Genomic DNA, 21,200 nt, shown 5'->3' on the forward strand with positions numbered 1-21,200 from the left:
CGCCATGGCATCCACCATAACGGCTTTCTCACTCCAGTTGGAAAGACGAAAGAAAACCCGAAGGACCAAGGTACGTGTATTCGATCCGTCGCGGAAATTTTTTAAATTGGTGTAGACGCGTAGTGTTGCAAAAACCGGAGCAAAAGGCTAAAATCGTCATCTTTATGATCAGCAGACTTTCCCCACAAGCCGTGTTCGGAACAACAACAAAAAAAATTGTATGAGAAAGAAAGGGCCCAGAATTACAGTTGTAGCAACCGTGAAACCGACGAATAAAAATATTGGAAGAAACATTTTATCCGCAACCATCCACCCCTAGTATCACCGCAAAGCGTCGACTCGAAGAAAATGAAAAAATTCCGTCAGCGACAAAAAAAAAAAAAGAAAAAAAAAAAGCCTTTTGCTCGACTTGTATCCACCGAAGTAGATGTCCTGACTTGGAGAAATCTTTGATGTTTGTCATAATAGGACGAGGATGCTTCAGGGGAACCTCAGTCTGCCATCCGTCATCCAATATCCTGGTGTCCTGTCCACTTTATCATTTCGCTCGACAAAAAGAAGATTCCCGGGGCGAGAATTACTGCAGTGTTTCCAATATGGCGGGCAAGGCCCATTTCGATCCACCATGGCTTTTGTCATCGCTGGATAAGTCAAGTGTAAAGAACGGACTGTCCCTTATAGGTATTTTTGCACTTTCCTGTAACTCTTTATCACCTTTTTCTCCAAACAAAAAGCTTTTTCTTGAATTAATAGGGCAGAATAAGTGGTCTAATATGCTGCAGTTTGGTAAAATTTGACACTATATGCTCCTCCGACTGCTCGTCCTGAAAACTTAGGCCCAGTTCAGACGTCGTGCTTCTGCCGTGCCGAACTAAATTCAGGAATTAAGTTCGACAAAAGCACGGCAGAAGCACGGCGTCTGAATCAAACTTTTGAATTAAGTTCGGCAAGCAATTAAGTTCGACAAGCTCTGCCGTGCTACACGACTCTGGCACGGCAGCGATTCAAACGTCGTGCTTCTGTCGCGCCAAACTAAATTCATAAATTATGTCAGTGTGTTTTGGCGAGATTTCGTTCCCTCGGGGAGTTAGGAGGAGAATTGTTACGAGGCTTCAGTATACCCTGGATTTGATTCGACTCTGGCACGACGTCTGAATCAGAGTTGATTTCCTGCCGTGCTACAGTCGAACCAAATTGCAATTTAGTTCGGCACGGCAGAAGCACGACGTCTGAACTGGGCCTTAGACGTATTAAAGGACGTGTACAATACATCTGTAACTGTTATTGCGCTCTTTGTTCTCAGGTCTCTTCTGGGCGGTCAAAGTATCCCTGTGTTTTGTGTTTCTAAAGGCTGTGAGAATTTATGTCCTTGCTCAAATCACAAGAAGAAGGGATTTTGCTATTAAGTATGGAGGCAAATGGGTAGGTATGGAAGGAGTGAATGCTGTATGGAATGTGATGAAAGAGGATTGCCACATTTCTTGTGGTTTATTATCGTTCTACTCATCTATTGAAAACTATTGAGGAATTACTGATTTTGTTTTCCTTCAGGCAGGAATTAATTGCTTATTTCAATCAATTTTCCAGTTTTTTTCTTCTGTAATCCATTAACTAAAGTTGAACTAAGTTCATTGTTTTGTGTCTTTGGTAGTTGTCACTGGTGCATCAGAAGGTATTGGGAAAGCTTTCGCCTTTGAGGTAGTTAAATAAAATATTTCATCATTACATGTAGATTGATCCACCAACCTTTGATTCCATGCATGTATTAAAATTACATGTATGCGTAGATAAGAATGAAAGACAAATGAAATTTCAATGTACTGTAAAATCAGCCTACATGCATATTGAAGGTCACAGCTGAACGACTTTGAAGTCTTTGATGGGTAATAATGCTGTACTAGTTTAACAGCAATGATCCTAAATTTTTGACCAACTGTTTCATTCATTCATTGTTACTGTATTACCCAGATAAGCATTACAACACAGGCACGCTTTAAGTGTGTACCCACATTTTGTGGGTCGATTATTATTCATATATTCACGCTATTGTTCTTTCTCATTGAATATTCATAATTCACGGACCGATTACTTTCCGAACATGTGGCTGGCTACTGCACGAGCGCAAACGCTTTGATGTTAGGTGCGATATTTTTGCTTTGTGTTAGGATTTCTGCTTGATTGATTTTTTAAACCCTATTGTTGCGACATATTTTAATTTATTCGTAAGAAAGGTCTGGAAAAGCTCAAAGCATGCACGTGGAAAGGCCCCGGGAAAGGCTGAGAAATTGACATGAACGCATTGCTCGGCGTCTGACCGCAAAAACACTCTCAAACATTCTAGTGTCTGGAATGTTTTTCATCAATAAATCCGCTCCTTTTATTCATTCCAGTGTTCATTTGAATCTAAGCTACGATTTTTGACGTCTCGCTTTGTTAAAATCATACCGCTTTGATGAGTCCAAGTGAACATAAACCCATGGAACGGAAGCCCGCTCGATTATTTATAAAAAAACTCTGTCGATCGATAGCTAGCTATTGGAAGTCGGCCCGTTTTCACCGAATTAAACGTAGACATTCATAAGCAAGAAGAAAATAAAACGAGTGTGTTGGATTTTGAATTCTGTGTACCCTTTCGTTTCTCATTTACTGTTCCTTTAGATGTTTTCTTTTGTCTTTTAGCTTTTCTGGTACGAAACGATCGAGTCGAGTATAAACGTCACGGCAATGAATCAAACGCGATTTCTATTGGTCAGATCCATGTGGTTGCTGTGACGACCAACAAATCAACGCGAGTTAAGCGGAGCTGAATCGGGCGAATTTAAGTTTATTTACAAGCTTTTTTTAAGCCAAATCTCAAAATTATCAACGACATTTCATCTTTTCAGAAGTTTAGTGTCACGGCAGTATCAACAAATTGTGTGTTTCGGGTCAGCATCGCGGATCACAACAACGCGAGTTGTTAATCGAACGAATTCAAGGTGACAGCGTGTTTAAAAATCTCAGAAGTCTAAATGGCAGTTCATCCTTCCAGAAATCAAAGCACTTTTGACGGTAAGTCCATTGAAACGTATGTGAAATTCATTGAGCTAATGTACAAAACACAGGGTCACTTATTTACATGTTTTCCACCGTGAAGTCAGCGATTCCCTTGATCGGTAAGCTCACGACTGAAACGTATAAATAAATCCATTGTTTACCTTTAGGATGACACTCTTGACCGACAATTGTCCCGCAAATGTGGCCAGAAAACTTGAAAGCGACGTTCGTTGGGAACAAAAAGTTCTTCAAGATTGACAATTCATTTCTTCTTACACTTGGATTGAAAACTCACGTAAAGAAGAAGGGATACAAACATCTGGACGCAGTTCTTCAAAAGCACGGTAAGGCTTACGAATCAGAATATTGTATTTTAAAGCCAGTGTTTTTTGCGATTAATGATACAACACAATAAATCTGAATGCTTGAAAAAAATTGATTGTTGTTCTTTATTTAATAATCCTAGTTCAATGAAGGTGATAGGGAACGAACGATGTTAAAGAACTATGAACTATAAATTCTCCTTTCTTGCGACCACACGATTCTTTTATTGTAGTTGTGAGAATTTTGAGTTCCATAAAGAAACATTATCCCAGTCTTTTTTGTAGTCATCGCTACCTGGACATAACCAGTATCTTTTCCAATGAAAGTAAAATCTTAGGCTGAGACGAGTTTTGTTTTCAAATACAACAAATTACCTCTGCTTGTTTGAGTTTTTTGCAAATTTTTGTTACAAAAACTGAAAAACTAAACAAAGGATCTGCAGTATTTTTTTGTTGTTTCTCAGTATCATGAGGAATTAACCGTATGTTATGCACGCCAGAGTACATTACAGCTATATTTTCTAATCCAGCAAAGTGTTTTTTTGTGATTTGTGATTATTCAATTAGATTTAAATTGTTGAAATTCTTGCAAAGCACTCCATAACCACAGTTAACAAAGCTATGAAATGTGTTTCATTGACAAATAGTTTTTAATTTTATACATTGGCTGCTGTGCCAGCCAAAATCAATGGCTCTGGTGAGTGTCAAGCCAGTCATCCATACCCAAAAATAATGGGGCTTCTCTCAAAATTAATTTTTTGGGGCCTCTTTTTGTTCTAAAAAGGCCAAGGCCCTCCTCCAGATCTGCCACAACAAGACATGTGAAAATTATGTTTAATAACCAAGTGCAAATATTATGCACTTCTAAAAGGTGAAATCATGGCATTACACATTACCTTTATATTAAACAGAACAACTTTTTGTTGATGTCTCCAGGTTTAGTTGTAAGAGAAGAATATGTATTCAAATGTGATGCAGCAAAAATCCGCACCCACATGTCATGCCAAGCTGCACTTCTGCTACTATTTACCATCACCAGTACTTTGCAAGGGGAGGAAACAACTACTGCAATACAACTGCGCTGTGATTTAATCGGAATATTTGTAAATGCTGCTGCTACAACACCAAGTGAGCACCCTTCATCTACACCTGAACAACCATCTATGATACCAACTGCATTATCTGAATATCCAACCACTATTTCTGAGCCACAAACTCTTGTGCTTCCATCAACGCCAGTTTCGACAATGCCATCAACATCGACAAGTGCATCAACCCAAATTCTTGCAACGCCATTGACAGTAACTCCACCTTGCAATCACGATCAGCAAGCATCAATGTCTAAACGCATCCGCACTCAAGATCTTCTGACACGCCAAGAAAGCATAAGGCAAACACAAGATAAGGGGCGAAAGTTCACCTCCAGAGAAGTCGCCTGAATCTGCAGAGAGATGAACTTACAAAACTCGCAAAAAATGTTCATCATGGCTCAAAAAATGATTTCATTGCATCATTGGCAGAAACAGTAACTAATTGCAAGGGAGATGATCATGATCATAATGAAAACTGGGATGGAAGTTTAACCCCTCAGGATGTTGTAAATTTGGCCAAAATTGCTCACGATCCCCAGAAAAGGAAGCCGATTTATGACCTCATCATACAACAGGATGCTGCCCAACACTATCACCTGTCAGCCATTTGACCCAATAAAGAAATAAAAGTGTAAACTGCTGCTACTAGGTACTGCCATGGTAACCTGATCCTGATATGGAATCTCGGTGACTGCAACTTCAGAACTTGATGTCAACCCTTGATCTGTAATCACCGTTCTTCTCTGCCTCTTCCTTGTCTGCTCAACTTGTTCTTGAGCAATGGCTTCTTCCACCTCCCAAACTTTGACAGTCTGTCTTTCTTTGCTGTCAACCAGTTGCAAAGTTACCTTAAATAAAAAGCTTGGTATTAATTTCAGGCTTCAGACTACAGGCACAAAAATTGGATGGCCACACAGTAAACATGTTGACCTAGAAAAATTCCTTGAATTACAATCAATTTAAGAGATGAGAGAAGTTAAAGGATTCCAAAAGATAATGAATTAAATGTACTTCGCCCTGAGAAACTTTATGCAAAGTAAGGCACTCAAAAGAAAAAACATCTTCTGAAGCCAATTAGTGTATTGTGGTTATTTTAATTTTTTCTTAGCCAAAAAACAGTGTCTGACATTTTCAGAATGCAGACTGCAGACTTTTCACTCTGGTTAAACTTACTATGCACTTCAGTTAGCCTACTATTCACTCTGGTTAGCCTGAATAACACTTCATTTAGCCTGTTTACGGTACGCTTTCAATAATGGTAATGGTAACATGATAAATTCTCTTAGTTTGCAGTCTGCAAAATGTCAGACACAAGCCAAGAAGTAAGTGATGAGGGTTAACTTTTCTAGCAGTATCATTAGATGACAAGATGAAAGCAGCAATACAACCACTAAATGGGGACACTTGTAAACATCAATGATTCAAATGTTTGCCTTAAATCGGTTACGAACACTCCAAACTACTTTTCAGTATAAGAGTTGTATAGAGACTGGTAAGGATAATTAGTAGTATGATCATGACCACTGACACTCGATGTAAAGTTATGTAAACAATAAATCTGCTGCTACAGAGAGTTGAAACTCACCGATTTCCTGATAGGATCTGACTGGAGAACATTTGCTGCTTTGCCATTCAAGTAAACAACGTCCCCGTGGAACAATTTCTTGAGATTCGGGTTCTGATGGCAAAAAGTAACTTGCGTGAGATACTTATAAGCGTCAAAAAGGAAAAGGAAATGAAAAAACTCAAAATTAACATTGAATAACTTCTTACCTTTTTTTGTGCAAGACGGCGCGGGATCAGCGTTTCTTCGATCGTTTCCTTTCTGATTTCGGAAAGGTCACTTATCTCGCGGTCCCACTCCGATCTCCATGGAGGAAAAGTCACAACAACCGAATTTTCGGATGCTGAAATAACTTTGGCTTTGGCCCAAATACCGAGCTGATCGACAGCTTCAACAGAAGCACCAACGGCAAACTCCATCATGTATCACGGCTCACAGCTAATAAACTAGTTAACCTGACGATCAAGTGTGTTTACAGTGATGAGAATAAGTGAGTAGCCACGCGTATGACTCAGTTATTTATAAGCCCGCGTAATGGCGTGTATTTGCATAACAATATATATCGTCTGTTGTTTTGACAAGCGCACGGTCAATCAAATTCAAACAAACTCTTATGTATTTCTTTGTAGTTTAATAGTATCTGATTGTTAACCTTAAATAAACTAATCCAACGAAAAGCTTAGCGATCGGTTGGTAACAAATCACTTCAAATAATTTTTTAATCGACTTCCATCTCGCAAACGAGAGCAAATTCATTCAGACGTGACCGAAGACATGCCGCCGCGGTTCTCGCTGCCGGCGACAAATTGCGTTGTAATTTGCAAAACAAAGCGGTTCTCCGGTAATACGGAACCAAAAATTTCGTTTAAACGCTCATTTTCAAGCTTGTAAAATGCATATCAATAATAAACCGATATTACCTTTGCCGCTTATGAGCGAAACGTTTTTCGGTGGAAAGAGATAAAAACACGAGGTGACATTTTTTTCGCAATCACCACGCTTCAAAGAACAAAAGGATACGCACTTAAGGGACAATAATTAAGCCGCATTGTTGAATTCTTTTGAAATACATCCACTGAATCGCCGCCCAAAAGTCACAAGTCCTATTCATTCATCTGAGCTCAATAATTCCGAAGATACTCAGCCCTGTCATCGGAGCAAACTCGACAATAACTCGAAGCTTGCCGACAGGTAAATTAACGAGCCTTCCGTGTCAATTAGCCAGCGGTATAGCCCATTTCTGAACAACACAAATAAAGCGTGCCTGTGTTGTAATGAGAGTCACCCCCCTCCCCTCCTAATCAAGTACTGCCCCATTAAGTGTTACATATATAATCAAAACTATAACAGAATTCTCAAATGTGCTTGGCTATCAGCAGCCCGATTTGAGCCTTAGTGTACGCGTCATGCTTGTAATTGGACAGTGCGCGTCATTTTGCGTGCGCTGTTGTGGTGTACTTTGTTGAGTAAACTGCTGTGTTTTTCGGCATTCATAACGACATTTAATCATTCAGCGCTCAATCAATGGTTGTTCGTTTCTCGAATTTTGTCATAGTTTTGATTAATTGGTAACAGGTCTTCACGTTGTCCAATTCGGTCTGTAATCATCCTCGTGATTAACAAATTAGACTCCCGCTTCGCGGTCGTCCGATTTTGTTAATCACTCATATGATTACAATTTCCTCAAATGTGATTGGTGCGTAAACTGGTGTATTTTGCTCTAATTAATCTGCAAAGCTGTAGTCTGACTGTGTAATTGGACAATTTGCTGTAATCAGACACCTGTAATCAGACAGTTATATGAGCCGATCATTTTAAGACCTGTCCACTAAATCCACCAATCACAACATTGATTACATGTACAGTCACTACAGCAACCAATTCAAGAGACTGACGTTGTAAACTTGTGGAAGTTTAGTTACTGGTGACTATTTTGAAAGGAACTTAACAGCCATTCCCATATGCTTAATTTTGATATTTAAAAATGACTATTAAAAGCTATTTTTCAAATTGTAGGAAATTGTAATGGTTATGATTAATTGGTAACAGGACATCATGTCGTCCAATTCAGTCTGTAATTATACTCGTGATTAACAAATCAGACGACCGCAAATGATTACAGAATGAATTGGACTCCACTCAGTCCTATTACCATTATTAATTGCAGCATTGTTAAAGAGTGGCGACCTTGAAAATTAAGGGACCACATTCATATCAAGGCTGTGCTCTAGCGGCACTTAGTTATATAGAAAATGACCTAAAGGGAAACAAAGAAATTGCTTGGGGTTAGCAGGAAGTTTAAGTTATCAAGGCTTCTAGTCACTATGGATAAAATTACAGTAAATTGATTTCCAGGGGAAATTGATTTTGGTTTGAGTTGGGGCTTCATCTGGCTGCATATAGCGTGTTGGTGTATACTTAATAAAATTAATAATTAAAATAAATTGTATGATCCAGTAAGATTTCTTTATTACCACTTGACTTTCAGTTGGCTAGATGTGGAATGAATATTGTTCTGATGAGTAGATCAACGCAAAAACTGGAAAAAGTTGCAGAGATCATTGGTAAGTTAAATCTATTAATAATCGCAACCGGAGGTTCAACTGTATATGTTTGTCATTGTACAATTATCTGAGAAATTATGCAATGTTTTAGGGCATCTAATAATTATGGATACAATTGTACATGTTATATCACTAATCACAATAAATAAGAGGCTGCTGTAATGATACTCAAGCTAATTAAAAGCCTGATTTTGAGGATACCCAGTTGATCTCTAATAATCATTTCAAGGTTTTAGAAATATTTAACAGGTTAAAGATGATGCAAAATATCACTTGCTGACAATAATGTACTACATTTACACCTGTACAGTGCTGTAGTAGGGTAAAATTTATTAGGGGGGGGGGGGCACCCGACCGAGCGCTAAAGGCACGAGCTTCTAGGGGGGTCCAGGAGGAAGCCCCCCTGGGAGACTTTGAAATCTGGGTTCTCTAAAATGGCCTTTCCAGCCTTCTGAGAGCAGCTTACAGCAATTTTTAACTGACTAAAATCATTGATTGGATATGTTACTTGAACGTTGTACTCTCCTAATTGAACCGGTTTATTATACAAATTGACAGTGTTGTGTAATAAATATTTACCTACTACATGCACCCCAGGAACCATTTCATTTCATTCGGATGTTTGGGTTGCATGCAAGACCAAAGACAGCTTTCGTGGCAAATCATTTGGGGTAAAAGCCTCTTGATTTTTCCTTGTCGAAGCCATAAAATTTTGTGCTGTATTGAACCGAATGTTGAATGTTTTTGAAAACAAGCAGGAAGAGCATGGCTGCTGACTGAAGGTGCCTGGCAAGATTATAGGCTCAGTTTACAGTGGTCAAATGCAAAAATCCAATACCACATCCGGGTTTCACTGCTTTAAACTTTGTAAGAGTTTGAAGAAAAAATGTGCTGGACATTTGTTGTAAAATGTTATAAAGAAAAATTAGAGTTAACCAGAGTGTTACTTATGCTAAAAGAATTCAACAGTATCCCAAGATCATTACTTTTCTTCTTTTGAATATTTTTATTATGTGCTAGTCAAGCCCCCCATGGCCCCTCCCCGTGCTACAGCACTGCCTGTAGCTGCTGCTCTATGACTAATAGTGAAATTATTCTTATTTTAATTAAATTGGTTGACCTTCATGCTTGCTTTTGTTCTGTAGACAAAGAATTCAAGGTTCAGACCTGTGTCATTCCAATAGATTTTGGTTCTCAGGATGTTTACCCCAAAATATTTTCAGCTATAGAAGGGCTTGAAATTGGTATTTTAGGTAAGTTTAAATCAGTTGTCATGTACATGTACAGAACATAATTTTATGTAATAGCTCTCTGAATATCAATTTATCATTTGATACCATGTATAAGCAGCTACGTGGTCTGATAAATGTAACTGCCAGCTAGAATTATTAATAAATTTGATATGATAAAGATATTAATTTTTAATGGTGGTTTATTTCTTGTTTGTTTATTAGTGAACAATGTTGGTGTAATGTATGACTACCCACAGTATTTTCTAGATATCTCTAACCAGGTAAGATCCAAGGGCCCCTCCTTGATGGTGCGCATGAATTTTATAAGGTCTGAATATTATTAAGAGTACAACTAATATTCCTTCTGACTTGTCTCGCAACATATTGCAAAGGCAACAATGACTTTTCTGTCACCCAGCATTTTTGTTATCCTTAATACTGTTACACTATTTTTTTTATTATTATTATATTTATTTTTTTTTTTTATTAAGTGTCTAAGTGTCTCCTCTCCAGTCCTCCTCATGCCTCTGCACATGCTTTTGTTTGCACATTGTAAATTTCACTTACACTCAGTCTACATTGCTGTGTGTGGTCATTCACATACATGCACATACAGCTATATGACAAACATCTTGTTTGCACCACAGAAACTTTTTGACCTGATAAACATTAACATGACTTCAGTGATAATGGTAGGTACCGGTAAATAAATTTATTAATTATAGTACATTGTTTACATTATTAACATATAATTTTGGATATACAGTGGAATCTGATCGTGTCTTAGTCACAACAAATTTGCTAGGAAAATATTGTTTGTTTGTTTGTTGTTTGGCTTTTTTTTTTAAAGGAAATCTGTTATTGTTTTATTCACAAGGGGGAAGGAAATTTGTTCAAAAAAATGATTGGTTGAAAAAATCAGTGGCAAATTCTCCCCAACAATTACGCAAGTAAGCACAAAAAAGTCGGCTAAGCAGAATAATTTCGAGGTTAAAAAAAATCGAGGTTTTGAAAAAAATCAGGATTCCAATTTTATTACTGAACAGTACTTGTTATACTTTTTCTACTTCTTGGAATAAGCAGTGGTTTTTTTCTTTTTCTTTCTTTTATTTTCTCAATTCATTAAAAATGTAAACTTGTTATGCCAGTGTTCCTTTGGAAAACCTGCTTCTTTTAAAATGAGTTTACTCTCTGACACCTGGTAATTTCCAACAAAATTGCATTTCAGATGACCCGTATTGTGTTACCTCAAATGTGTAAAAGGTATCCTTACTTTAAGAGTGATGACAAGTTATCTAGTGGTTTGCCTTTTTTAAAGATTGCCCTGAAAGATCTGTCTTCTGGTACGAGAGGATTACATTGTTAAATACTGACAGGTCGAGAGCTTAAATGCACCACCAAATGTTTACAACCGCTGTCTGTGTAACTATTAAATTAATTTTTACTATGTTCACTAGAATGGTTAACTATCATGATTGCTGTACATAACAAAAATGGACAAAAATGAAGTCAGCTACATGTACCCATAGTTACTGCAAAATGCTGCTCCCTTATAAGAAACAAACCCTCGTGGGAATATTTAATCGCCTTAAGTAGAAGTTTGTTGTACTTTTATTGTATTAATTTCTGTCAATTGAAAGGCCGCGTGCAAGAACGTCCCCTAGATTTTTCGGCCATTTTTGAAAGTGCTTAAAACTAGTTGAATTTTGGCATGTGGGCTTCGTTTCACCTGAGAAACATTGCTCTGAAGTTTTTTTCGCTGGGTTGCTTTTCGTTCTCGAGAAATAACGTATGCAAAAAAGGCACACAGGTTGGAAAAACCGAGTGGTTTATTGCATACGCAATATCTCGAGAACGAAGCGAACTTTAGCGCGAAAACTACGGGCCATTGCTTAACATACCTGAACGAAACTGCATGCGAAATTTGGAGCGTTTTCGACAAAGTTCACCTTTGATTAAAATACCTGACGCCCTTTTCCCGCCGACTCCTTCAAATAAACGAAGCCGGGCCTTTGTTATGATAAACAGAGTCGATCCTTTGTTATAGTAGCCAAGCCAAGCCTTTGTTATAAGTCGAAGCTTCGCCTCGGTTTATTATAACAAAGGATCGGCACGCCGCGACCGCAAGGACTTTGATTTTACTTAGAAACCAGCAAAATGTCAATTTCACGCAGCGTATATAAGCTCAAATTTGTTGATTTCAGGGCAAAAGTGCTTAAAATGTTGACTCATGTTAACGCGCGACGGCAAGGATGTTGATTTCTCTTAGAAAGCAGCAAAATGTCAATTTTACGCAACGTAAAAGCTCAAAAATGTCGATTTTAGGTCAAAAAAGGTTTAAATGTTGATTTCATGTTAACCCTTGACGGTAGGGATGTTGATTTCACTTAGAAAACAGCAAAATGTTAATTTTACGCAGCGTATAAACTCGAAAATGTTGATTTCAGGTCTAAATGGGTAAAAATGCTGATTTCACGTTAACGCGTGACGGCAAGGATGTTGATTTCACTTAGAAAACAGCAAAATGTTGATTTCACGCAACGTATAAGCTCAAAAATGTTGATTTCAGGTCTAAATAGGTAAAAATGCTGATTTCACGTTAACGCATGACGGCAAGGATGTTGAATTCACTTAGAAAACAGCAAAATGTTAATTTCACGCAGCGTATAAGCTCAAAAATGTTGATTTCAGGTCTAAATAGGTAAAAATGCTGATTTCACGTTAACGCGTGACGGCAAGGATGTTGATCTCACTTAGAAAACGGCAAAATGTTAATTTCACGCAGCGTATAAGCTCAAAAATGTTGATTTCAGGTCTAAATGGGTAAAAATGCCGATTTCACGTTAACGCGTGACGGCAAGGATGTTGATTTCACTTAGAAAACGGCAAAATGTTAATTTCACGCAGCGTATAAGCTCAGAAATGTTGATTTCAGGTCTAAATAGGTAAAAATGCTGATTTCACGTTAACGCGTGACGGCAAGGATGTTGATCTCACTTAGGAAACAGCAAAATGTTAATTTCACGCAACTTATAAGCTAAAAATTGTTAATTTCAGGGCTAAATAGGTAAAAATGCTGATTTCACGTTAACGCATGACGGCAAGGATGTTGATTTCACTTAGAAAACAGCAAAATGTTAATTTCACGCAGCGTATAAGCTCAAAAATGTTGATTTCAGGTCTAAATAGGTAAAAATGCTGATTTCACGTTAACGCGTGACGGCAAGGATGTTGATCTCACTTAGGAAACAGCAAAATGTTAATTTCACGCAACTTATAAGCTAAAAATTGTTAATTTCAGGGCTAAATAGGTAAAAATGCTGATTTCACGTTAACGCGTGACGGCAAGGATGTTGATTTCACTTAGAAAACAGCAAAATGTCAATTTCACGCAACTTATAAGCTAAAAATTTTTAATTTCAGGTCTAAATACGTAAAAATGTTGATTTCACGTAACGCGTGACGGAAAGGATGTTGATTTCACTTAGAAAACAGCAAAATGTTAATTTCACGCAACTTATAAGCTCAAAAATGTTGATTTCGGGTTTAAATAGGTGAAATATGGCGGCCGGAAAATAGTGTTAAGATCTGGAACTTACTTTGGTTATCTGGGACAATGATTATCTGCACTGAACAAATAAACATCAAATAAGCACTTTTCCAAATACAGCAACGTCTTAAATGGCTAAAAATCACGAGATAAATACATATTTTTCGACAAACGCGATCGTAGCTTTATGTCACGCACCGCCTAACAGATTAACAAATTAACCCTTCTGCGCAACGTACAGGTCTCCATACATCTGCATGTCCGCTGATCCCAGAAGTTCAAAACACTACAAATCATGCCGATATGAAATAAAATCAACGCAACCTGGATCACAGATCTATGTTACAATCGATCGCTACTTGTTGGCCATTATTACCTTTAAATGAAAAAAGCCGAAACAATCTAGTTACCAGTTCGAGAAACGCGAGCAGAACGTGATCGCAATGCATGCCGGGAAGGGTCTTTACACCTCGTGCGCGGGAAAACACGGCGGTCGATACAAGACAAATTTTATAAGTCAAAAACCAGTTCTCGCTTTCCAAACTTTGACACTAGCAACGTTTGGCAAATGGGCCACAACTCACGAGAGGGTATTTTTCTTGGGCAAGAACTGCTCTTGTACTTTGCTGCCTAGCTCGACCTGACTTCGAACGCCGATAACACGATTACGGTATATCAGCTACCTTCGAAGTTTCAGAACACATTTTGATTCTTTAAAACGTGCTGATGACTTACGGGTTTATCGAGTCTTTATGATGCCTCTCAACCACCAGGCAGGCACACAAGGTACTTTAACATTATGCTTAAGATATTAGTTGACAGAGCTCTAATGCGGCACATCTCTTTTTCGTACGATGGTATTTCGTTTGCCGCTCGATCGATTCACGAGTTGTGTTTACGTCGCAATAACCGATGTAAACAATCTGTTCCCAGATTTCCGCTCTATATACTATTTTCCTTTGACTTTAAGACAGCTAAGATTCAGTGGAATACACTATAAACAGTCTGCCTGTTTGCTGTTCAAGAAAATAATAAGGTTTCTTTTGTTTTTTGTTCAACAAAAGATCTCCAAAAGATGCCGCTTGGAAAACTGAGCTTTTTGCATACGTTATTTCTCGAAAACGAAGAGCGCCCCAGCCAAAAAAAATTCAGAGCAATGTTTCTCAGGTACAACGAAGCCTACATGCCAAAATTCAGCTATTTTTGAACACTTTCAAAATGGCCAAAAAATCTAGGGCACGTTCTTGCACGCGGCCTTTCAATTACTTTTATCGTTATCCTATTGTAATTTTTTTTATGATTTTTAGAGTATTAACACCAAAAATCCCCATCAGTGAGTGTTTCAGCTAGCAGCCTGCACGTGTGACCAGTTTTAATTAATTTTAATCACTATTAATTAATTTGAATCATGTGTGCAGACTATCCAATCAGAAGTCAAAGATGAATTTCCAAAGCTTCTGATTGGATAGTATGAGCACATGAAAATTATGGACACACTTGTGGACTGCCAGCGGTAATAAATTTGTTGTCAACAGCAACTCAAGTGTTCAGCTTCCTGGCTGCTACTTGGCTCTGTTTTCATCTTTTCAACATATTGTTGATAGAGGATTTAGTCTTGGATAACTACTGCCTAAATACTTAATGTTTTGTTGACCTTCAGGAAATGTGGAGCCATCATAAACATGTCATCCAGTGCAGGACAGCTGCCCACACCACAGATGACAGTATATGCTGCTACTAAGGTACTGCACCTTTCATTTTCTTCTCTAAAAACCAAACCTGACAACAGGCATGTGAAGCCCTCCTGCCAATGAATCTCTGAATGTCCTTATGCACAGGGCTGAAGTAAAAGATTGCTCATCGCCTCAAGATATTTGGTCCTTGCTTAAGCCTTGCGTTTTATTGAGGTATCTTCATGTATGTACACGTATAGCTGGGGCGTTTGATAGGAGGGCAGATATGAACATAAAGTTGGACATCTTTTCTGTTCTTCTCTAAACTTCATGCCTCGATAAACGCACCAGATGCACGGACCACATGCTTTGAGTTCCATCGTAGAAAGCGCCAATTAAGAAAACAATGACAAGAAAGTTAGCGCAAACAAAGCGCAAAGAAAGCAAGAGTTAATCGCGGGGAGAACTCGATTGAACACGTATTTAGGGGCAAACCAAAACGCTTTAGCAGTGGGCGCAGCTGGTACGTTTACGGGGCGGTCAACATTTTCACTTATTACCCGCTTAACGTCCACTGGGCGTTTAGGTACTCCCCCCCCCCCCCCCCCTCCCTCAGCCCCCTCCTTAATGTCCACTTGGAATTTTGCTGGCCCGGTAGTCACTGCGCTCCAGTCGCTACAGATCTAAATATATCAAATTTATATTTATGAAATTTATTTATAGCTTTAAGACGTAGAAGTATCGCCTGAAACTTTCTCTTTCTGATTCTGTTGAAAATTTCCGACCACTGTATTCAGAAGAGGGAACAAGGATCAGGTACAACGCCTCGACAGGCCTAGTACTTACTTCAAGCATGCTCAGCCGTTTGTTGATCGCCCGCGCAAGTAAAAACTTCCTGTTTTTGTTATCTTCCGTTCTAAACCTGAAGTAAACTTTATTAAACTGGATTATAATGCTTTTGGTCAGACATGCCTCGTACTAACGTCCAAAAATTGACTCGCCCCTCCTCCTCTTCTCCTAAACGACCAGTGGATGTTAAAGGAGCTCAGTCACGTTATTTTGAGCTATTTTGGCCTCGTACAAAATTTCATTTAAATTGAAGGAAACCTGAAAATAATAGTCTACTAAAGTAGACAAACACCAGGGATAATGATAAACCATGAAGGACAAGGATGGTTAAGGATGGAGAAAATTAACACGGATTACAAACGACGTGAACTTGAAGATGAGCAAACCGTGACGTAGCTCCTCTAAACGGGAACAAGGGAGAATATTGACGACCTCAAAACTACTCTGAGGCAGATACCTAAGCGCAATAATAAAGAGCTTGTAAGATGCTGGCTTTAAAGTAATTAAACACGAGAGACAGTGCTTCATCTGGAGATCCAAACACTGAGAAGAGAATTGAAAATACGACGCGCAGCGGAGTATTTTTTGACGAAATTTGAGATGTTTGGATAGCCGATGAAACGCTGTCTTGAGTGTTTCACATATCTTCTCAATCGAAACAAAAACTAAGGAGTAAATGTAGAAGTAAAACCATCAAAATCTTTGCTATAATAATTAACACCGGGTATCCAAACCTGCTCTATGGTTGTCATTTTCTTTGTTTTAACTTGATGAATTATTAATCATCTGAGAACTCGTTTTTCACCATTGATAATTGTTACTTATTTGCGTATTGTTTTTTTTTTTTCCCTTGCAGGAATTTGTGGACAGCTTTTCACGTGCACTGGCATATGAATATTCGTCACACGGAGTTGAAGTTCAGGTGTGATCGGTCTGCAATTTAATATTATTATAGAAATCAAGCTAATTGTATCTCTGAATTATCAAGAATTTCTTTTACATTTTTACAAGTATCTTAGATATACGTCCACACCACTGTAGTTGCCTCGGGAGCTCTGTGGGTTTGATTTTCACTCTTGACATCTGATTTTTCCGACATTTTCTCTGCTTAAAGTCTCTCCTGAAAGATATATCAGAGCTTACCTCTTTAAACTGTACTAGATGCATGGACAAGCAAAAACGTGCATGTTTACTTTATTCCAAAAAAATATATGGCGTAGCAAAAGAGCAGCTTGAGGGCATGCAAAAAAGTAGCTTTTTTCTAAGGAGAAACAACAGCGCAAATACATACATGAGCGAAAAATTACAAAACGATTTATCGAGGGAGATTACAAGCATATCTTGCGATCGAGATGAATGGTACACGACAGATTTGTTCGAGTATGTTCAAGGGCAAAATGTACTGAATTTGTTTTGAAAACCAACTAGTAATACAGTACTCGAAATGGACTGTGCATAGGAGGAGGGTCCTTGTTTGCCGTTTCTTTAACCCTGGATAAGGCTAACACCACAACCGGGATTAGCCTAACTTGGGGACCTGAACTTTTCAGTCGTCGTATATCTCTTGCCGTTGTACTCACGTCTTTTTCGGTAGTATAAAGCAAACCAAACTATAACTTGAGACTTTCCTGGTATTTACTGGGAGAGCGTTGTGTCAAGGACGATTCTAACAACACCTGTGTTTTGCAGACTCGCTGCGTTAGACATAGACATAGGCAGAGCAATGTTTCGTGGACAATCTTGTCCAAGGGGGAAATAAAGGTGCAGTGACGTTAACCCTACGTGAAGCACCAACCCATGAAACAAGGCCAGACCACAACACCGGGAACTCCATGTCCTACTCTTTGCGAGAAGTGTGTGGGTTCTTTAACGTGCTCTGCTAACCATGTAACACTGAAGATGTGGGGGATGAGGCTTACGATTTCTAGTCCTTTTTCGAAGAGACTTGAACATCTAACCGTTTGCAGATATAATTGCAAAGGTAGCACATTCTCCTCAGTTATTTTAAATCCCTGAGTGTTGGTCCGGTGTGGGGCTCGTACCCTTGACCTCCCGCACAGCAGTCTGGATCTCTACCATATGAACTAACCAGGCGGTGGTCTTATCTCTCTTCCTTCTCTTAGTCGTTGAGGCCATTTTATGTAGCTACAGCCATGACATACGGTGCAAGGCCTAGCATTGCTGTACCATCTCCCGAGACGTATGTGAGAAATGCTCTGGCTACACTTGGACGCTCACGGCGAAACACTGGGTACTGGAGTCATGCGATACAGGTAGATACTGCTGACCACCTGTGTCCAGATACTCCGAGAATCAGTCTGAATCAGTCTGCGAGCTCATTGGTCTTGAGGATGAGAGTATGGACCTTAAAAATGAAGTGAGCTGTTGTGCAATGCGAAGACAACCGTTTAGAGCAAGAAAAAAAAAAAGAAAAAACAAAAGAAAAGAAAAGATAAGATAAGAAGTTGTCGCGTCTTTTCCACCAAAAGGAAATTAGAGATCTTAGATAATTAGAAAGGCATTTGCTCATTTGCTCATTTGCTCGGTTGTTTGCAAGGTTGCATTTTGGCTCGAAAAAAAATGACCTTTTTTGGTACATGTAAAAAAAAATCCTCATTGACACTTGTCAGGTGTCAAATTACAAAACACGACAATTTGTCTGGCTTTTTCATCGTTGGCAAAATTTTGCTAAGATTGCCGGAGGTCGCACAATTATAGAGTTTTCGAAATTATTTTTAGCATCCCAATGCTAAATGTTTAATGGGAAATGTCTAATAAAACAGTGAGCCCACTTTCCCAAGCTTCGCATCTTGTGAGCTACAATAGTTGGCAAAAGCAGTTGAAACACTTTTAGGAAATGACGCTTTCGATATTTAGCCTCTTATTCTACTTCATTTACATCTATCGTTAATTCTCCGATATCCCTGGCCCCCCGATTCAATGTTGTGTAGGTGCTGTGATCGGCGTTGTTTTGGAAATAGAAAATTCAACATTGTTTGGGAGGCGGGGGGGGGGGGGGGGGGGGGGTGAGGCGAGTGATTCCCAGACGCTCGAAAATCGAACTCTACTGGCAAGTGTTTCAACACTATTGTCGCTCACTGTAATTTCGCAGAACTCGACCATGTACTGCGTTTACTTGTGAACTTTTTTTTTCCACAGGGCTGGTTCGTGGGATTCTGTCCGGAGTGGCTATGGATGTGGGCAGCAACATTGCTTAACAATCAGATCCGTCGAACGGTCCTCAGAAACCGAAAGCCATAACACTTCATTCATGATCAAAGTTTATTGGTTTAGATTCAATTTCTGAACCCTATTACAATTTTATTGTATACTATAAAAATATATCTTTATTCTAAATATATTGCTTTTTTTTAATTTGACTTCTTGTCGATGTTTATCCACTCAGTTATAAAAAACGTTTGCGTAAGAAATTCACATCAACTCTCTGCACCGATAAAAAGTTTTCTCATATACAAAAAAGTGTTGTGCCAGCCATGTCTTAACACGTGAAAGCAAATTTTCATATCGGTAACCCTGAACTATTGCTTGCAACGAACAAAGTACTTAGATAAATCATTTAAGATTGCAATAAATTAACCTCGATATAGGAATGTTCGATGTTTTAAAAAAAGAATGGAAAGTGATAATTATACCACAGCACTTTTGTGAATCACTCTTAAATTTTATTACTGAAGTCTACGAACTAGGAAAAAGAGTACAGTGATAATCGAGGACACAAACAAATAAATCGTAAGGGGTATTTTTCTCTTAAGAGGATATTTCTTCATCTGGAAAAAAAGGACCGACTAGCAAAAACTCAGAGGTCTATCTGTGAGCTATCGTAAATTGATCGTAAACTGCCATACAAGGTGTGACCAAAAATTTTTTGCTAAAAAAGTAACATCATCAAATGTAGTAATTAAAACAAATTAAAGATACACTCATTTCGATTATTTTTAGGTACCTGATTTAACTGTCAGTTAAACACGTCGACCTCTGTCAGATTTTTTGATTAGTACTGGTAATAGACTGAGTGGAGTCCAATTCGGTCTGTGGCTATACGAGTGATTGTCATCTCAATAACAAAATTCACGGGTGAATGGTTTTGGGATATAGATGAATGCTCAAAAACAAGGTTGAACCAAATAAAACACTCGGCAACCTTGTTTTAGCAAATCGAATGTGGTTTAGCGTGATCTGTACTCTTATTGACAGCGATATGCGTCATCACAGTGGTCAAAATGTTGTGGACTCATGAGGCACAGCCGAGTGAGTCCACAACAAATTTTGACCACTGTGATGACGCGTATCTTTGTCGATAAGAGTGCAGACCACGCTTAACCACATTTCGATTTGCTTTTTATCACAATATCAAGGTCAAAGAAAATGCTTTTTTTTCAGAGCGCGAACTGAAAAAGGCATTGCGTGACACATTGACACGAGCAACGTTGTCTGGGCTCTTATCGACAACGGCAAATTAGCCAATCAGATAGCTAGATCAGTAACAATTGTATAAATAGACGCCGTGTTACTGGATACTGTTATTGGACACTTTGTCTTTGGACAGCGAAGCAGCTCGCGCTTAGTGGTGAGAACCAAGCAGATTTGTCATAGTTGTGATCAGGCATGTCAGTCAAACCGAGGGAAAAAATGCAATTGAACATAAGACTGCCAACCGGCAGGAACCAAACCAGCAGGCTATTGAGAGGAGTAGCCAAGAATTTGAACTCGGGACTACCAAGAACATGTGAAATCTTTCACATGAAAATGATTTTAATTTGTCAGCGAATAAAGAGCTAAGAGAAATGAGCTGAGAGAAACTTAATGTTACCTTCACCTGCAGTAGTGTACAATCCAATCCGTTTAAAATAAACTATACTGCGACGGTTGCTGTTAGATACTTTCTTTTACCAAGAGAGCGTGAACTTTTGAAGGGTAAGAGATGGAGTTTTTCCTCGATATGGACCTTACTCCCAAGGTAATCCCCCTCAAGTTATTTTCATATCACATCCCAGATTCCCGGAAGAGTTTAGAAAGAGCCACGAAAACATCCACGCACACGCGTGGCAACATTATCCGCCAAAGAACTGGGTACTATATCTAGTAATAACTTGACAGGGATAAACCTTAAAAGTAAAGCCTATACGTGGATTAACTCTTTATTCTTTATCCCCTCTTGTGTTTACTAATTTCTTTCAGTGCATATATATAGATCTTTGATCTTATCTGCATCGGGAGAAAACAGCGTTTCGGGGTCGGAGACTCCGGTTTTTGACCTACATCACACCCCAAGCCTAGGGAAGTCTTATGGCGCCAAG

The 21,200-nt window shown here is 38.7% G+C and overlaps 3 protein-coding genes across 5 annotated transcripts; 2 read left to right on the plus strand and 1 right to left on the minus strand.

Annotated features, from left to right (window-relative positions):
• The first annotated feature begins 429 nt into the window (after nt 1–429).
• Nucleotides 430–20,770, plus strand: LOC149098828 (inactive hydroxysteroid dehydrogenase-like protein 1). 3 transcript variants are annotated; one of them, XM_089277040.1, is made up of 12 exons: nt 433–681; nt 1,304–1,426; nt 1,652–1,698; nt 8,503–8,578; nt 9,724–9,831; nt 10,033–10,091; nt 10,458–10,502; nt 11,039–11,073; nt 15,021–15,102; nt 16,739–16,804; nt 18,006–18,155; nt 19,042–20,770. In XM_089277040.1, exons 1-12 carry the CDS (start codon nt 453–455, stop codon nt 19,141–19,143), a joined length of 1,122 nt encoding a protein of 373 aa, XP_089133166.1. In that variant the 5' UTR covers nt 433–452; the 3' UTR covers nt 19,144–20,770. The 3 variants fall into 3 exon arrangements, with proteins under 3 accessions (XP_089133167.1, XP_089133165.1, XP_089133166.1); XM_089277039.1 differs by lacking the exon at nt 19,042–20,770 and having other exon boundaries at nt 431–681; nt 18,006–18,395; XM_089277041.1 differs by lacking the exons at nt 10,458–10,502; nt 19,042–20,770 and having other exon boundaries at nt 430–681; nt 18,006–18,397.
• Nucleotides 2,372–6,436, minus strand: LOC149098829 (uncharacterized). Its single transcript, XM_089277052.1, has 3 exons — nt 6,224–6,436; nt 6,036–6,128; nt 2,372–5,298 (listed from the first exon to the last, which is right to left on the minus strand). The coding sequence occupies exons 1-3, from the start codon at nt 6,434–6,436 to the stop codon at nt 5,050–5,052; spliced, it is 555 nt and encodes a 184-aa protein (XP_089133178.1). The 3' UTR covers nt 2,372–5,049.
• Nucleotides 3,236–6,696, plus strand: LOC149098830 (uncharacterized). Its single transcript, XM_089277050.1, has 2 exons — nt 3,236–3,380; nt 4,296–6,696. Exons 1-2 carry the CDS (start codon nt 3,236–3,238, stop codon nt 4,796–4,798), a joined length of 648 nt encoding a protein of 215 aa, XP_089133176.1. The 3' UTR covers nt 4,799–6,696.
• Nucleotides 20,771–21,200: the final 430 nt, after the last annotated feature.

This window comes from Orbicella faveolata, unplaced genomic scaffold (genome assembly GCF_042242905.1).
Source record: "Orbicella faveolata isolate gen_17 unplaced genomic scaffold, um_ofav_v1 contig_46, whole genome shotgun sequence".
NCBI classification, from domain to species: Eukaryota; Metazoa; Cnidaria; class Anthozoa; order Scleractinia; family Merulinidae; genus Orbicella; species Orbicella faveolata.

What these genes read in the sequence shown, in the direction of transcription:
- LOC149098828 (XM_089277039.1), top strand. Translation starts at nt 453, where the DNA reads ATGTTTGTCATAATAGGACGAGGATGCTTCAGGGGAACCTCAGTCTGC. An exon ending in AAAAGTTGCAGAGATCATTG is followed by an intron (nt 8,579 to 9,723) that starts GTAAGTTAAATC and finishes TTTGTTCTGTAG; the next exon opens with ACAAAGAATTCAAGGTTCAG. An exon ending in ACATGACTTCAGTGATAATG is followed by an intron (nt 10,503 to 11,038) that starts GTAGGTACCGGT and finishes ATTGCATTTCAG; the next exon opens with ATGACCCGTATTGTGTTACC.
- LOC149098829 (XM_089277052.1), bottom strand. Translation starts at nt 6,436, where the DNA reads ATGATGGAGTTTGCCGTTGGTGCTTCTGTTGAAGCTGTCGATCAGCTC. An exon ending in GCCGTCTTGCACAAAAAAAG is followed by an intron (nt 6,129 to 6,223) that starts GTAAGAAGTTAT and finishes TTTTGCCATCAG; the next exon opens with AACCCGAATCTCAAGAAATT. An exon ending in CAGATCCTATCAGGAAATCG is followed by an intron (nt 5,299 to 6,035) that starts GTGAGTTTCAAC and finishes TTTTTATTTAAG; the next exon opens with GTAACTTTGCAACTGGTTGA.
- LOC149098830 (XM_089277050.1), top strand. Translation starts at nt 3,236, where the DNA reads ATGTGGCCAGAAAACTTGAAAGCGACGTTCGTTGGGAACAAAAAGTTC. An exon ending in CGCAGTTCTTCAAAAGCACG is followed by an intron (nt 3,381 to 4,295) that starts GTAAGGCTTACG and finishes TGATGTCTCCAG; the next exon opens with GTTTAGTTGTAAGAGAAGAA.